Source organism: Giraffa tippelskirchi, chromosome 2, assembly GCF_054371585.1.
Source record: "Giraffa tippelskirchi isolate mGirTip1 chromosome 2, T2T-mGirTip1v1.2.pri, whole genome shotgun sequence".
NCBI classification, from domain to species: domain Eukaryota; kingdom Metazoa; phylum Chordata; class Mammalia; order Artiodactyla; family Giraffidae; genus Giraffa; species Giraffa tippelskirchi.
The window spans coordinates 168,101,186-168,119,770 of record NC_137276.1 but is presented as its reverse complement, the minus strand read 5'-3'; the positions used below and the strand labels follow the sequence as shown (position 1 = coordinate 168,119,770).

Here is an 18,585-nt window from a genome sequence, read left to right as displayed (position 1 = left end):
TGGCATGTACACACTGCTATATATAAAATGGATGACCAACAACGACCTACTGTATAACACAGGGAAGTCATTTCAATATTATGTCACAACCTAAATGGGAAAAGAATTTGAAAAAGAATAGATACATGTATGTGTATAAACTGAATCCCTTTGCTATACACCTGAAACTATCACAACGTTGTTAATCAACTATACTACAACATAAAATTAAAAAATTTTTCAAAAAGTAGCTCCCATATATACAAACTGGTGGAGGGCATGGCAACCCACTCCAGTTTTCTTGCCTGGAGAATCCCAGGGATAGATGAGCCTGGTGGGCTACAGTCCATAGAGTCGAAAAGAGTTGGACACAGCTGAAGGGACAGAGCACAGCACATATGACTGAACACACAGCACATATGACTGACCACAGCACACATAACTGAGTACAGCACAAAAGAAAAAAATTATAGAACCATCAAAGAAATATGAAATTAAGTATATTATTAAGCATAAGTCAGGGCTCAGTACATTATCTGATAATGTAAAAATCACAATTATTTCATCAATAAAGCAAATTTAAATTTCCCTCATCACCACATTCACACTCACAAATTTCAGTCTCTGCCACGCAGTACTAACCCCTTCATTGCGACATTTTACAGACGCAAGTGCCTGTGATAAGTGCCCTGATGACTTCTGGTCCAATGAGAACCACACTTCCTGCATCGCCAAGGAGATCGAGTTTCTGTCCTGGACCGAGCCCTTTGGGATCGCACTCACGCTCTTTGCTGTGCTGGGCATTTTCCTCACAGCCTTCGTGCTGGGCGTCTTCATCAAGTTCCGCAACACACCCATCGTCAAGGCCACCAACCGGGAACTCTCCTACCTCCTCCTCTTCTCCCTGCTCTGCTGTTTCTCCAGCTCCCTGTTCTTCATCGGAGAGCCCCAGGACTGGACCTGTCGCCTGCGCCAGCCGGCCTTTGGCATCAGCTTCGTGCTCTGCATCTCGTGCATTCTGGTGAAAACCAATCGGGTCCTCCTGGTGTTTGAGGCCAAGATTCCCACCAGCTTCCACCGCAAGTGGTGGGGGCTCAACCTGCAGTTCCTGCTGGTCTTCCTCTGCACCTTCATGCAGATTGTCATCTGTGCCATTTGGCTCAATACGGCGCCCCCCTCGAGCTACCGCAACCACGAGCTGGAGGACGAGATCATCTTCATCACCTGCCACGAGGGCTCGCTCATGGCGCTGGGCTTCCTGATCGGCTACACCTGCTTGCTGGCCGCCATCTGCTTCTTCTTCGCCTTCAAGTCCAGGAAGCTGCCGGAGAACTTCAACGAAGCTAAGTTCATCACTTTCAGCATGCTCATCTTCTTCATCGTCTGGATCTCCTTCATCCCCGCCTACGCCAGCACTTACGGCAAGTTCGTCTCTGCGGTGGAGGTGATCGCTATCCTGGCGGCCAGCTTTGGGTTGCTGGCCTGCATCTTCTTCAACAAGGTCTACATCATCCTATTCAAGCCGTCCCGGAACACCATCGAGGAGGTGCGCTGCAGCACCGCGGCACACGCCTTCAAGGTGGCCGCCCGAGCCACACTGCGCCGGAGCAACGTTTCCCGCCAGCGGTCCAGCAGCCTGGGGGGCTCCACGGGATCCACCCCCTCCTCCTCCATCAGCAGCAAGAGCAACAGCGAGGACCCCTTCCCGCAGCAGCAGCCGGAGAGGCAGAAGCAGCCACAGCCGCTGGCCCTGAGCCCGCACAACGCTCAGCAGCCACAGCCGCGGCCACCCTCCACTCCGCAGCCGCAGCCACAGTCGCAGCAGCCGCCCAGATGCAAGCAGAAGGTCATCTTCGGCAGCGGCACCGTCACCTTCTCGCTGAGCTTTGACGAGCCTCAGAAGAGCGCTGTGGCTCACAGGAATTCCACACACCAGACCTCCCTGGAGGCCCAGAAAAACAACGACGCCCTGACCAGACACCAGGCGTTGCTCCCGCTGCAGTGCGGGGAAACGGATTCGGAACTGACCGCCCAGGAGAGAGGCCTGCAGGGCCCTGTGGGTGAGGACCACCAGCTAGAGACGGAGGACCCTGAAGAGATGTCCCCGGCACTTGTAGTGTCTAATTCCCGGAGCTTTGTCATCAGCGGCGGAGGCAGCACTGTTACAGAAAACATGCTGCATTCTTAAAAGGGAAGGAGAAAGCCAGTTGAGGGGGAATCCAGGCAGTTTTCCCAGGATGACCTTCTCCACAGGGATGAGGAACTGCCCCCACGGCTCCCTTCCTCCAGGAAGGAGGGATAAGACCCACCAAATGCTTGGAATTTAGTTGCACTGCTATAAACGACAGTGAATGAAATAATGTCCCCCTTAAAATTAAAAAGAGGGGAGCAGTATGCTTCTGTGGTTAGGTTTATCAGAGTGCTGAGATCCCTGTAGTCAGGTTCGCCTCTCCTATCCCTGCTTCCGTTCTCCTCTTCTGTTCTATCCCACCCAACAGTCCAGAGATAAAACCATGGCTTTAAGATACCCACCTATCCCCCCTAGGGTTTTGTTTGTTGTTTTGGTTGTTGTTGTTTTGGTTTGATTTTTGTTTTTAATGTTGAAACGTCTGCCCTGAACTTTGCAGACAGCCTAGTGCAGAGACAAACCTGTGCAGTGACAGGACCTCATACTGGCCACCACTAGAGTTGAGTGTGAAAGACAGAATGTCGCCAGCGCTGCCCAACACTTTGACTGTGGGGAGAACTTGAAATGTCCAAAGCTGTAGGGTGAATGTGTCCCCTCCTATTTATGAAAACTGTTAAATACGTGGTCTCCTACTTGCTGCTGCTGTCATGTGACGTGGAGAAGGTTAGCATCCATCCTCTAACAGTGCGTCTGATTTTGTCCAGAGTGTGACAGTGATGCCATGTTTAGATTCCAAGATCTCAGGAATCACCTCAGACTGCTGGGAAGGGACTGGTCGAATCCAGTGAGCTGTCTCTGTAATTAATATTGTCATATGTAGCTTTATCCTTAAGAAAATGCTTGTTTTAATAGTCCATGGGCAATATAAACTGGAGAAAATGTCCCAGTCTGGTTGACATAAGGCAGTATTATTGAGTTCCATTTTCTTTGCCCACCCCACCACCCACGCCCCAATGAGCTAAGCCCTAAATGAGCCCTTTCAGGGCCCAGTGATCCAGAAGCTCCCTCTTTCTCTGCCCCAAAGTCTTCCTGAAGTCAGATCCATGCCTTCCCCTGTGAAGAGTAAGCTCCCAGTCTCTGACCTCCTCCCAGTTGCTGGGGTAAGAGCACGTGGTTCCAAGAAAGCTCTCGTGGGATATTACTCTTGGCACTCCCCCAATGCCGTACTTACGTTCCCTCCAGCTGTGGGAGTCTGCCCATGGGTAGTTACAAGATTGAATGTTGAACGGCATACTGCTGAACAGTCAGGTTCCAGAGCTAGAGAGACCTCGGGTCAAGGGCTGGGTTTGTCACTCACAAGTTGGGTGACCACGGGCAGAGAACCTTGACCTCACTCAGCCCCAGCTTCTTTGTGTGTAAAATGGGGGTAATAATCATTCTTTTCCCTCAGAGCTCTTATGTGGGTTAAATGAGATAAATGTATGTCAAGTATTTTAGCATGGTGCCTAGCCCATAGTAAGCACACAATAAATATTAGTTAATATTATTACTGATATTGTCATTTTTTTCACTTGTTTAAAATAGAAAACAACACATTTATGTAACCATTCACACTAACAACAAACCCACTGATCACACTAACTTTCTCCATAATAAGCACAAGAACTCTAGGGCCCAGTCCAAGGGGTCCTGAACACCATAGCTCATGGTGAAGCCAAACATCAGTCCCCCAAGGGCCCCATGCTCCCCCTACCTCTGTGGTGTCAGAACCAAGATGTCCAGCACCAAGGGAAGACCATCCCAGTCTGGCAGCCAACTCTCAGATCTCTCTAAATGCTGCTTTTAAGCCAGTCAAACCTGTGTGATGCCACAAAGTTTACAGTTCTTGATGACTTTCTGACCATTTTCTCCCAAAAGGGCCACATTTCCTTGATTTTAAAATGAAAATGAACTGTGGAAGGGACTTCCCTGGTAGGCCGGTGGTAAAGACTCCATGCTGCCAATGCAGGGGACTCAGGTTTGATCCCTGGTCAGGGTACTAAGATCCCACATGCCATGCAACGAGGCCAAAGATTAAAAAAATTAAGGTTGAAAGTTAAAAAAAAAAAAAAGACTTGTGGAAATTACTTGTCAATCTGGATGAAAAGACACTAGAGGGCATCATGTAGGAGACACAGAGAAGGTCTCACACAGGAAGACCTGAGGCATCTGCTCCCCCAAACCAGACCCAGCCTGCCACTCCCACCCTGGTCACACCTCTGAGCAAGGCCCAGAGCAGAGTGAAGGCTTATATTTAACATTTTACTTGGACTTTTTTTTTAAAAAGGCTGAACATTTGATGGCTGGGTTTTAATTTTCCTATTTGCTTGTTTTAAATACAAGTTTTTATCTTATTTTTATTTTGCTGGTCAAAGCAGCCGGGTGGAAACAGCTACTTTGCAATGCAAAATGCCACACACTCATTCTTCCCAAGTTTGCTTTGACAAGCGGCTCACCCTCATGGCTGAGCTGGAGGAAGAGGCTTGTCGGGGGAAACACACACCATTCATAGTGAGCTCCGCTTCACCGAGTGCTTGCAAATAAAGTAATCGCTCCCCACGTTCTTGTCAGAAAGGGAGACTGGACGTCACTGCCCTCTGTCATTCGTAGCAGGCACGACTCTCTGCACACAACCAGGGTATCAGTTATGAATCTGCATTACTTTTCTGTCACAACCTAGTTTCCTTCTCAAATTCCCATTCAGCCTAATGACAGAAACTTCATTTTAGTCAAACTGGGGTTTCCTCTCAAATTTCAGAATTTTCTGAATCAATTTAGATTTTTAGGGGTCTGTTCAGAGGTTTCTCCCTTCCCCCTTCCAGGAAGGTTTCTATAGTGTGAGGAGGTAGGGTTCCCCAAACATCCACAGCTCCTGTTGACATCTCTGAGCACATTTTTTTTTTCTTTTATCTTTTTTAGATGTGAACCATTTTTAAAGTCTTTATTAAATTTTTTACAACAGTGCTTCTGTTTTATGTTCCAAGTTTCTGGCCTCGAGCCATGTGGGATCTTAGCTCTCTGACCAGGGATTGCACCTGTACGGGTTGTGTTGGAAGGTGAAGTCTTAACCACTGGACCACCAGGGAAGTCCCTCTGAGAACATTCTTATCTAGCCCTCACTAATTGTTATGTCTCCATTCTGACATCCTCTGAGGCGTCTGTGTCCCCAGGGCGTAGAATCCACAGTGATTTTAGTGGCTACATCACTTTGCCCCAACCACAAGGCCCCTCCCAGGCCTGCCAGATCTCTCATGAGAAAGCACTCGGGCCTGGGAATTACCAGGCAGATCTCAGGCTCTTCTCTCCCAGCCCTCCACTGCCAAAGAAATTCCTAATTCCTCCACAGGGTTGTTTGGCAAAAAAACTTACTACCTGCCATGCACTCAGCACCCATGACCCAGGGATCCAGACACTGGAACCTTCATTGCAGCTGGAGGAACCAAAGTTCTCTGCCACTGGGCTTGGCCCCATTCATATCACCTTTCCAAGATTCCCATCAGTCACACATAGAACTCTTCCAAAGGAAGTTTGGGGAAGTGGCCTTTGCCCTCCAGCCTCTGGAGCACAGGACAACATGCTAGAGGAAGGTGGGTGATGAATGAGCCAGTCTGCAGTATCCACTGCCCACAAACAAAGCATTTTTTAAGATCAAACACAAAATGAAAAACAAACCCTGCTGAGAAAAACTAAGCAATATTTGATTCCCTTTCATCTTAACAGCTGTGGTAAATCAGAAAGATACTGTGAAGACAGAACTGCAGACGGCATTTTGCCATGAAAGAGAGGCTGCTAACATAAAAGAGAGAGCAAGCAGGGGCAAGTACTCAGGGGGTGAGACTGCAGAGGGGTGGGAGGACGGGAATTTGATTATAAACTGATTAACACTGTGGAACTTTTTAAATGATATGCAAAAGTTTATGTGTCTGGGTTCACTTAATAGCCTGGATACACACTACACAACTGTTTAACAGTGATTACGTCTGGGTGTAAGAATTATGAATGACTTATTTCCTTCTTAATATTTTTCTGGATTTTTTTCTAGGAACATGACTTACAGTAAAAGAAAAAAATCTGTTTCTTAGATTATCAAGTGTGATCATATTACAGTCATATTTTTTTTTTTACTTTTTATTTATAAATCATTTCAAGCTTATATAAATTTTGCAAAAATTAGCAGTCCAAAAGACATCTGTACCCCTTCTACCTAGATTCACTTACGATTAACATTTTACCTCATTTGCTTTGTTGTCAGCATTGTGGTCATTCAACAAAACATGACACACTCTGAGGTATTGATGGGTGAGATCATAGGATGCCTGGAATTTGCTTTAAAAACCACAATGGGGGAGAAAACAAGTATGTAGGGAGAAAGATAAGAAAGAACAGCAGAAAGTCAATGAATGTTGAAGCTTCAGTTTTCTACTCCTATTTTTTTATGTGTTTCTAAATTTCCATAACAAAAAATTAATGTTAAAAAACAGCCAAAGTATAAAAAAGAATCCACCAGTCAAAAAAAAAAATCACACCAAAGATTTCAATAACTTGAGTGGCCTTATTCGTCACAATTTTTTGACTGGTAGATTCTTTTTTATCCTTTGGCTGTTTTTTATCACAAGAGAAGCTAGTGCATCAAACACACAAACAAAAAGAACCTGAAAGTCTGCCAAGCAACTAAAATTTTAGTTGAAAAACAAACCAAGAAAAATTTAATGTAAGACAATGAGCTTCAAAAAGCAACTCTTTGGAGCATATCAGAAAGGCCTTCTTAGAGCTTGATGAAACACAAGTCTTCCTGGATCTTGATGTGATCTATTATGATCTTATCCTTAGTTGAATCAACTGTGGGTTGCTCAAGTTTTCTGAATTATCCTCAGTCAATTGGTTTAACAGATCCCTCTTAACTTTTGTGCCAGTAAATTTTCTTTTATGAATATACTCCCAGGGAAATCAGCCAACAGGCAGCAAAATTAATTAATACCTATGTGTTCTGGATACATGACCTCCATGCCCCTGGTCATGTGCAGGGAGGCTGCAACCAGGGGAGCACAGACACACTGCAGATGCACAGGAAAGCGTCCAGACACCCATCACCGGGGAGATGGCAGAGGAAATTACACTATGATCCCATTGCAGAAGAGCCCACCCACACACATCAGATATGATGGCATGTGCATGAGGTCAAAGCGGTAATCAAACTTAGAAATAACAGTAAGGAAGAGGGCAGGACGTAGAATCACATGTCCCCACAGAATAACATGGATTAAATTTCATTGGAGAAGGGAATACAGGGAAGGAAAATGGTTCATTGTTTGCTTCTTTCTTTTGTAAAGTTATACAACTTCATTGAAATGAGAGAGGCAAGGAGAGAAAGCAGGAACAAACACACCCTTACCTGAAGTACTTTAGCTATGATTTAAGGACTAGTAAAGCCAAGACTTCCCTGGTGGCTCAGACAGTAAAGCATCTGCCTACAATGTGGGAGATCCAGGTTCGATACCTGGGTCGGGAAGATCCTCTGGAGAAGGAAATGGCAACCCACTCCAGTACTCTTGCCTGGAAAATCCCATGGACGGAGGAGCATGGTAGGCTACAGTCCATGGGGTCGCAAAGAGTCGGACACGACTGAGCGACTTCACTTCTTCACTTCAAAGCCAAGGTACAATGGAGTGTGTGCTTACATACACGCTATGTCGCTTCAGTCGTGTCCGACTCTTCACGACCCTATGGACTGCAGCCTGCCAGGCTCCTCTGTCCATGGGATTCTCCAAGCAAGAATACTGGAGTGAGTTGCCATTTCCTCCTCCAGGGGGTCTTCCCAACCCAGGGATTGAACCCGAGTCTCTTATGTCTTCTGCATTGGCAGGTGGATTCTTTAGCACTAGCACCACCTGGGAAGCCCCAAAACTTCCAATGCAGAACAAACAGATACATAAGGTTGCAGTGGGACTCATGTGAGTAACTGATGAATCTTTGTCTAGCCACTTCTTGTCACAGGCAGAATAATGGCCCCCAATTTTATCTGGGACCTAACCCTCGGAACCTGTGAATGTATTATGTTACATGGCAAGGGAGAATTCAGTTGCATATACTATTAAAATTGTTAATCAGCTGATCTTGATATAGGGAGAGTTCTGGATTATTCAGGTGGGCCCAATGTTATCACAAGGGTGCTTATAAGTGGAAGAGAGAAGCAAGAAAGTTAGAGTCAGAGGCAGAAATTTGAAAATGCTGTGCTGTGTTTAAGCTGCTTCAGTTGTGTCCGACTCTTTGTGACCCCATGGACTGTAGCCTGCCAGGCTCCTCTGTCCATGAGATTATCCAGGCAAGAATACTGGAGTGGGTTGCCGTTTCCTTCTCCAGGGGATCTTCCTGACCCAGGAATGGAACCACATCTCCTGTGTCTCCTGAATTGGCAGGTGGGTTCTTTACCACCAACACCACCTGGGAAGCTCTTGAAAATGCTACTATATATAAAATAAATAAGCTGTAAGGATACATTGTTCAGTACAGGGAATAAAGACATTATTTTATAACTTTAAATGGAGTATAATCTTTAAAGGTGTTGAATCACTATGTTGTACACCTAAAACTAAAACTATATATAATTTTTTTAAAGAGAGATTCGAAGATGTTATGCTGGTGGTTTTGAAGGTGGAGGAAGAGACCACAAGTCAATGAATGTAGGTGGCTGCTTGTAAGCCAGAAGAAGCAGGAACAGGTTTTCCCCAAGGGTCTCCAAAAAAGGCATACAGCCCTGCCTACACCATTCTGGACTCCTGACATCCAGAATTAGAAAACAACAACTTTGTGATGTTTGAAGCCACTGCACTTGGAGTAACTTACTACAGCAGCAGTAGGAAACTGTTATACTTACTTTTACTACCATGTCAGTGGCGAGTGGGCTTTCTGTTTCCAACATTCTACAGCTGCAAACCTTCAGGAACCATGAAAGAGTCAGTCAGACCAAAAAGATTTTTGTGGCTTCAAACCACTGCAACTTCTGAAAACTTTCACATGGTAATAGGAATTTGTTATCATAAAACTGACAATCTGCTTTTAGAATTCAATGATACTACAAGGAAAAGTAAGACAAATTTTCTTGTCCTTTTGAAAAGTCAGTATCATTTGTAAAGGGCTTTCTAGATTATAAATTTCTAAAAAGAAACCAAAAGTAAGTGTGTGAAATTTGAATCTGAATGAAATTTGGTAAATGAGAATGTGAACTGGTTATTAGATGAAAGTAAGGAAGTATTGTTAATTTTCTTAGGGGTGATGATATAGTTAGGTAAGAAAATGTCCTTATTTTTAGGGGAAGCTGGCTGAACTATTTAAGGGTAAATAAGCACAGTGTTTGCAACTACTTTTAAATGTTTCTTAAAAATACAGATATATACTGAAATACTCAGCAATATAGTAATAATTGTTTGATCTGAGTGGTGATGTGGGGTGTTTATTGCACTTTTTTTCTGAGTGTGTAGAAATTTTCCAATAAAAGTAAGGCATTTTTTTAATGAATTTATTTATTTTTGGTTGGGCTGGGTTTTCATTGCTGCATGCAGGCTTTCTCTAGCTGCAGGGAGCAGGGGCTACACTCTTGTCATTGCAGTGCATGGGCTTCTCATTGTGGTGGCTTCTCTTGTTGCAGAGCATAGGGTCTGGGCATGTGAGCTTAGTAATTGCAACCCACAGGCTAAGTTACACCTCAGTATGTGGCATCTTCCTAGACCAGGGATCAAAGCCATGTCCCCTGCATTGGCAGGTGGATTCTTAACCACTGGACCACCAGGAAAGCCCAATAATTTTTTTTTTTAACTTTATAAATGTTTGTTGAGCTATTGCACAGAAACTTTACATTTTACCTGAAATGCCCTTTATGGATAGAACTTTCTTTCTAAAATTATTTGTAGCAATTCAGATTTGTGGTTAGAATGTGGCAAGATAGGTATCATCATATGTAAAATAGTTTAAATGAGTTTCCAGTTAGAAAGCTGATGGGAAAAAAACTGATGTCATCCTATGAATCAGTGGAAACTTACTGCTTTCTAATTGAAGAAAGTAACCTGGTGGAATGGGGGTTTTGGGCTCAGCAGTTCAGAGGTTTTCATTTCTTGATTTTGTCAATAGAAGGAATAAAAGTGAAACTCTGAAAATAAGAAATGGAAATTATGGACAAGAAAGTGGGCACGAAAATTATTCCTGGAGGCCCCACATGCAGAACCAGAACCATTCTAGAACCAGTAGCAGAAGGAAATTGCAAGAAACATGTGTTACCCAGTTTTCTACGGATAGATAGGATAACAAAATAACATCAGAAGGAATGTAAAAATAGCATTCTAGCCTGTCCATAGATAAGAATAGAATTAGCTAACAGTAGAATGAACTGGTTATTTTCTTAGGGGTGATGATATAGTTAGGTAAGAAAACGTCCTTATTTTTAGGGGAAGCTGGCTGAACTATTTAAGGGTAAATAAGCACAGTGTTTGCAACTACTTTTAAATGTTTCTTAAAAATACAGATATATACTGAAATGCTCAGCTACACTTTTGTATAGCTTGCCTTTTAGATTTTAAAATATATACATGTGTGTGAATAGTCAGTATGATTTCTAATGAAGAAATACTTAATTCAGTTCAGTCGCTCAGTCATGTCCGACTCTTTGCAACCCCATGGACTGCAGCACACCAGGCCTCCCCGTCTAACACCAGCTCCCAGAGTTTACCCAAAATCATGTCCGTTGAGTCAGTGATGCCATCCAACCTTCTCATACTCTGTCATCCCCTTCTCCTCCCGCCCTCAATCTTTCCCAGCATTAGGGTCTTTTCAGATGAGTCAGTTCTTCCCATCAGGTGGCCAAAGTATTGGAGTTTCAGCTTCAACATCAGTCCTTCCAGTGAACACCCAGGGCTGATCTCCTTTAGGATGGACTGGTTGGATCTCCTTGCAGTCCAAGGGACTCTCAAGAGTCTTCTCCAGCACCACAGTTCAAAAGCATCAATTCTTCGGTGCTCAGCTTTCTTTCCAGTCCAACTCTCACATCCATACATGACTACTGGAAAAACCATAGCCTTGACTAGATGGACCTATGTTGGTTAAGTAACGTCTCTGCTTTTTAATATGCTATCTAGGTTGGTCATAACTTTCCTTCCAAGGAGTAAGAGTCTTTTAATTTCATGGCTGCAGTCACCATCTGCAGTGATTTTGGAACCCAAAAAAATGAAGTCTGTCACTGTTTCCACTGTTTCCCCATCTATTTGCCATGAAATGATGGGACCAGATGCCATTATCTTAGTTTTCTGAACACTGAGCTTTAAGCCAACTTTTTCACTCTCCTCTTTCACTTTCATCAAGAGGCTCTTTAGTTCCTCTTCACTTTCTGCCATAAGGATGGTGTTATCTGCATATCTGAGGTTATTGATATTTCTCCTGGCAATCTTGATTCCAGCTTGTGCTTCCTCCAGCTCAGCGTTTCTCATGATGTACTCTGCATAGAAGTTAAATAAGCAGGGTGACAATATACAGCCCTGACGTACTCCTTTTTTTATTTAGAACCAGTCTGTTGTTGCATGTCCAGTTCTAACTGTTGCTTCCTGACCTCAAGAGGAAGGTCAGGTGGTCTGGTGTTCCCATCTCTTTCAGAATTTTCCACAGTTTATTGTGATCCACACAGTCAAAGGCTTTGGCATAGTCAATAAAGCAGAAATAGATGTTTTTCTGGAATTCTCTTGCTTTTTTGATGATCCAGTGGATGTTGGCAATTTGATCTTTGGTTCCTCTGCCTTTTCTAAAACCAGCTTGAACATCTGGAAGTTCACAGTTCACGTATTGCTGAGGCCTGGCTTGGAGAATTTTGAGCATTACTTTGCTACTGTGTGAGATGAGTGCAATTGTGTGGTAGTTTGAGCATTCTTTGGCATTGCAAGACCATCCCCAAGAAAAAATGCAAAAAAGCAAAATGGCTGAGGAGGCCTTACAAATAGCTGTGAAAAGAAGAGAAGCCAAAAGCAAAGGAGAAAAGGAAATGTATACCTATTTGAATGCAGAGTTCCAAAGAATAGCAAGGAGAGATAAGAAAGCCTTCCTCAGTGATCAGTGCAAAGAAATAGAGGAAAATAATAGAATAGGAAAGACTAGAGACCTCTTCAAGAAAATTAGAGATACCAAGGGAACATTTCATGCAAAGATGGGCTCAAAAAGGACAGAAATGGTATGGACCTAACAGAAGCAGAAGATATTAAGAAGAGGTGGCAAGAATACACAGAAGAACTGTACAAAAAAGATCTTCACGACCCAGGTAATCACAATGGTGTGATTACAATCACAATCACCTAGAGCCAGACATCCTGGAATGTGAAGTCAAGTGGGCCTTAAGAAGCATCACTACAAACAAAGCTAGTGGAGGTGATGGAATTCCAGTTAAGCTATTTCAAATCCTAATGGATGATGCTGTGAAAGTGCTGCACTAAATATGCCAGCAAATTTGGAAAATTCAGCAGTGGCCACAGGACTGGAAAAGGTCAATTTTTATTCGAATCCCAAAAGAAATACTTAATAAAGTTTTTATTAAAATACTTAATTAATGTTAATTTTTATTTGAAAAATACACAGTTAAAATCTATTCATACAATGAATTTAAGCAGAAAATTGATTTGAGCTTGTGAATTGTAGAACCAAGACATCTGCTACCACCTAGTGGACTATAACTGAATTACAGGAAAAGCCCTTAATCGGGAGAGCTCATCAAAAAAAAAAACAAAAATTCTGATTCTCTGATAAACTAATAAAACTCAAACAAAATGACAGATGACAGAAGATAAATAACAATGGAAACATAGAAAATATTTTTTAAAATTTTAAGCAACTTCTTTGTACATCATTATGCAAATACATTTGAAAAGTCTGATGAAATGGATAATTTCCTACTAAAATACAGTCTATCAAAATTGATTCCATGGGAATTCCCTGATGGTCCAGTGGTTAGGATTCTGTTCTTTCATTACCAAGGGCCCTGGTTCAATCCCTGGTAAGGGTCAAGGAACTAAGATTGTGCAACCTGTGTGGTATGGCCAAAAAAATAATTGACTCTAACTGAGGTAAAAAGTTTGAACAGACTGATGTCCATATTAAAAAGTAGAGAAATTTATCAAAGAACTATCCACAAAAATGCACCAGACTCAGTTTCAAATAGAAATGCCATCATATCTTCCAATACAGATAGTCCCAATACATTATTCTAGAGATAAGAAAAAGTTCAAATTCTTTTCATGAATTAAGCATAAAGTTGATTCCTAAGCCCAACAAAAGCAACACTGAAAAAATGACAGAGCAATATCACTTATGTACACTGATGTAAAAATCTTAAAATATTATTGAACAGGATGCAGTACCACATTAAGAAAATAATACACCATGCCCAATGAATTTAGCTCCAGAATACAAGGGTGTTTTGTTATTAGGAAATATATTACTATAATTCACCATATTAATAGATCTAAGTAGAAAAATCCTACGATTATCACCATAAAAGCTGAAAAGATATTTGACAAAAATCAACACCCATTCCTGACATTAAAAAAAAGCACTCAGAATATAGGAATTAATGGATATTTCCTTAATGTAATAAAATGTATAACCTCAGTTCTAAAGCAAGAGCTTACAGATTACATAACATTATATTCACAAAATCTTAAGAGAATCGATGGCAAAAGTAACCATGCAATAGAAGAATTCTAAAGTTAGCAGGATATAAAGCTAACATATAGAAATCAATAGTCATTACGTACAGTAACAATATCCAGCTCAAAAATATAATAGAGGAAAAAGCCCTATTTCCAATAGCAACAACAACAAAAAATAAACTCTAAGGAATAAACTTAACAAAAACATGCAAGATGAACATGAGAAAAACTTTAAAACACTACTGAAACACCCAAAAATAGACTCGAACAAATGGAAAGATAGTTCATGCCCTTAAATATAACAACTCTCATTAAAAAGATGTCTGCTCTTCCCAAGTTAATTTATAAATTGAATAAGAATTTAAACTTCATGTGGAAAAATAAACGGGCAAGAATACCTTTTTTAAAAAACTTGAAAGAGAAGAACTATAAAGTAAAAGTAGCTTATACTGTACCAGATATTAAAATATGAAACTTCTATAATTAAAGTTTGGTACTGGCACATGAGTAGACAGAACTATGCAATAGAATACAGACTCCAGAATTAAGCCTATGTATATATGGAAATTTAGAATGTGATAAAGGTGGCATCTCAAAATGACTAGGGCAAATATATGATCTGAGGACAACTAAGTAATCATTTTTAAAAAGATCAAATTGGATCACACCTCAGATTATACAGAAGAAGAATCTCCAAATGGATCAAGTTCTAAGTGTAAAAAAAAAAATCATAAAAATGCTGGAAGAAATATATGGTGAATTCCTTTATAACCTGAATGTGGAAAAGGCTTTCTATATATGATTTGAAATCTGCTGCTGCTGCTGCTGCTGCTAAGTCGCTTCAGTCGTGTCCGACTCTGTGCGACCCCATAGATGGCAGCCCACCAGGCTCCTCCATCCCTGGGATTCTCCAGGCAAGAACACTGAAGTGGGTTGCCATTGCCTTCTCCAATGCATGAAAGTGAAAAGTGAAAGTGAAGTCGCTCAGTCGTGCCCGACTCTCCGCAACCCTATAGACTGTAGCCTACCAGGCTCCTCTGTCCATGGGATTTTCCAGGCAAGAGTACTGGAGTGGGTTGCCATTTCCTTCTCCAGATTTGAAATCTAGATTCAGTAAAAAACTGATAAAATTGACTATGTAAAAATAGAAAACTGTCACATCACAAAAAAGAATACCAAAAGTAAAATAAAATGACAAATCACAACTGAGGGGAAAATATTTGCAATATTTATCACAGATAATGGGAAGTATCTCTAATATATAAATTATTTTTAGAAATCATGGAAAACAAAGACCAAAAACCCAGTATAAAAATAAGCAAAATATGAACACAAAATTCACCCAAATGTGAGAGAAAGAAAAAGCTGTAAAGATGAGTAGCCTCTTATCCTGATGATTTATAAGCAGAGTTAGAAGTCACCAACTTCTTTTTTAATAAAACAGTAAATACCAGCAAGCTGCAAGGGCTTTTACTATACAAACACCTTTGAGTGATACTTAATTGAAAACAACGTAATGAGTTAGAAAACTGTGATATAGTCTAACGCCAGGGTCATGATTAATGACAATTGAAGTCTTGAAAATAGCACCCACTTGTATTTTTAATTTTGCATTTCTTTACATCTGGCTTTAAAAGTGACTAAGGAAGCACTAAGGACTATGCTTATCTAAGAAACAAAGCAAGACAGGGGGAAAAAAAAACACCTCTATTTTTATTCCTAACAGTTGACTAGACAACATTATGATCTCTATAACCAATGTTCAATGTTGCTGCTGCTGCTGCTGCTGCTAAGTCGCTTCAGTCGAGTCCGACTCTCTGCCACCCCATAGTCGGCAGCCCACCAGGCTCCCCCGTCCCTGGGATTCTCCAGGCAAGAACACTGGAGTGGGTTGCCATTTCCTTCTCCAATGCATGAAAGTGAAAAGTGAAAGTGAAGTCGCTCAGTCGTGTCCGACTCTTCGCAACCCCATGGACTGCAGCCTACCAGGCTCCCCCATCCATGGGATTTTCCAGGCAAGAGTACTGGAGTGGGTTGCCATTGCCTTCTCTGATGTTCAGTGTTAAGTGGTTGAAATTTAATGTTGGCTCCAACCATGAAAACCTGTTATACTATAATTCTCTGATAGCTCAGCAGGGTAACCATAACCAAAGGCCACTAGCCACTTGGTGGCAATAGATCCTAATCGTCTTAAAGTCCTTAAAGGTGGATTTGGAAACTAATTGATAAAGACATTTCATGCAGGTCACAAGATGCTTCAGTTAGAGAGGTTACCAAAATCCTCAATATCCTTTAAAAGGTCATTAGAAGGAAAGAAAACATATCCTATCTTTGTTAAAAACAGTTATGGATACATTCTAAAACATCCTACTAGGAAAGATCTTTGGAGCTAGAAGAGGTTTAAAGGGAGACGAGAACTGCCAACATAGTAATAATAACTAAAAAGACATAGACTGAAAAGAAATATCATGAATAAATTAAGAGTCTACTTACTGTTTAGCCATCTGAGCAAGCCACTTCCCCTGTCTTGGCCTCATTTTCTGTGCCTGAACACTGAGCTAGATCAGGGGTTAGCAAATTTCCTGTAAAGTGTCAGATAATACATGTTTTAGGCTCTGTGGGCCACTCATTGTCACAACCACTCAACTCTGTCATTGTAGCACAAAAGCAGCAATAGACATTACACAAAAAAATAAGCATGGCTGTGTCCTCGTAAAACTTTATTTATGGACACTAAAATTTGGATTTTACATAGTTTTCATATGTCATGAAATATTATTCTTCTTTTGATTTTTTGTTTTCAACTGTAATTTGCTGACCCTGGGTCGGAGGGTCCCTGAGCTCCCTTCCTGCCCTGTGTCTCTGTTGATTCAACTGCGCTTGAGTCCCTACTTACCTAATGCTGGAGTTATATCTCTTTTATACCTTCTTGTACCTTCTTTTGCAACCTAAAGCAGTTTCTCAAGCTTTATTTACTCACATCCCATTAGATAAGAATTAGAAAGATGTCATATCATATGTGGGCTTCCCTGGAAGCTCAGCTAGCTGGTAAAGAATCTGCATGCAATGCAGGAGACCCCTGGGTCGGCAAGATCCCCTAGAGAAGGGATTGGCTACCCCAAGTGGGGTACCCACTCCATTGGCTACCCACTCCAGTATTCTTGGGCTTCCCTGTTGACTCAGATGGTAAAGAATCTGCCTGCAATGTGGGAAACCTGGGTTCAATCCCTGGGTTGGGAAGATCCCCTGGAGGAGAGCATGTCAACCCAATCCAGCATTCTTGCCTGGAGAATCCCCATGGACCGAGGAGCCTTGTGGGCTACAGTCCATGGTGTTGCAAAAAGGTGGACATGATTGAGCAACTAAGCACAGCACGCACCATATGTAGCTCACAATATTTTTAAATGTAGCTATCTTTGGTCCTCCAAACATATACAAATATGAGTTTTCAACTTTGCATGTCTTTCCTCTCAACTCACCACATGGAGATTCCCAGGCTTGTCCTCGTGCATTTGAAAATCACTGCCTTAACAGTCTCTTAGACTTGAAAACTCCCAGTGGGAAAGCCCCCTAAAAGCTTCACTTCTCTTTTCTGCTGGAAAAGAACATCAGTTTTCCACGAACTCCGATGTAAGGGAGGTTGACTAACTTAAGCTTACTTTGTGGACCAGAGAGTTGCAGGTAAGACATGGACTTGACTACATCTTAGTCCTTTCTTCTGCATGGTCAGAATCCACAACATAAGTGAAAGCAAGCGTTTCTGCATTTGTCCTTCTCTCCAATTCCCCTAAGACCATGAGACAAGATCTAATCAGCTTGATGACCATATAACTGGTTATAATTACTATCAATACAAGAATAAAATTTAGGGAATCTACAGTTACGATCCATCTGTATAAAATGTCTTTAAATTGTTGAGAAAGAGAGAAAAGAGTTAGCTGCTTTTAAACCCCTACTTGGTAATGAACAGCCTTAAAACTTCTGCTGGAAGGATGGGACATTATAAAATGGCCCATCTCCATAAATAAGTCTTTCTCTGTCAAGGAGGCTCATCAGAAAGATGCCCTGGGGATGTGAATACTCAGGGCCATGTGAGCCAGCAGCACTGGGTGGCATCATCTCTTGTGTGAGCCTGCTTACGGTGTGAAGTCCATGAGACCATTAGCACTCTGGGGGCACATGAGGCCTTGAGGTTTAACCCACTTACCCCAGGTCACATATGTATCAAGGAGGAGCTAGCACTCTAATTCAGACCTGCCTAGAAAAGCAGTTATCCATTCAATTTCTTTGTCTCTATCATATCCATCTGTCCATCTAGCTATCTATGTATCTATCTCATCTCAACGTCTCCTCCCTGGAAAGCATTGGGTCCTTATGCTTGAATAATTAAAGTCCCCTAAGGAGTTAAACCAGGTTAAAAGACTCCAAAGAGAAGTTTTCCACTGGGAATTTACCAGATAATCTTACCTGTAATGTTCTCTATCCAATCCTTATCACAAACCTGGTTACGAGAAATGTTATTCTTGCAAGATAGCCAGAGAGAGTGGAGTTCAGGCTCTTAAAACCCCAAGTTTGACTCATAGATCAAGTCAGAACAATAGAGACTCTGATAAAACACATTAATGCACACTGAAAATTAATAAAAACTTATCAGGGGATGTTTAACAGGAGGATTTCTACGTGCTGTTTCTCATGAATCCTCAAACTGTCAGGGAATGTTTAACAGGAGGATTCCTACGTGCTGTTTCTCATAAAACCTCTGTT

At 41.8% G+C, this 18,585-nt stretch overlaps 2 protein-coding genes across 8 annotated transcripts in view; one reads left to right on the top strand and one right to left on the bottom strand.

The window, feature by feature from the left end:
* Positions 1-3,651, top strand: part of CASR (calcium sensing receptor) — a 29,646-nt gene extending 25,995 nt beyond the window's left edge. Inside the window, exon 6 of one of the 2 annotated variants that reach the window (XM_081571808.1) lies at positions 645-3,651. In XM_081571808.1, coding sequence (XP_081427934.1) covers positions 645-2,167 — 1,523 coding nt within the window. In that variant the 3' untranslated portion in view covers positions 2,168-3,651. The remainder of the gene's footprint in view (positions 1-644) is intronic. The other variant, XM_081571807.1, reaches the window with a different exon arrangement.
* Positions 1-16,365, bottom strand: part of ILDR1 (immunoglobulin like domain containing receptor 1) — a 272,897-nt gene extending 256,532 nt beyond the window's left edge. For all 6 annotated transcript variants that reach the window (XR_014077321.1, XM_081571835.1, XM_081571836.1 and 3 more), the window contains exon 1: positions 16,315-16,365. The gene's annotated coding sequence lies outside the window, so the exon portion shown is untranslated. The remainder of the gene's footprint in view (positions 1-16,314) is intronic.
* Positions 16,366-18,585: the final 2,220 nt, after the last annotated feature.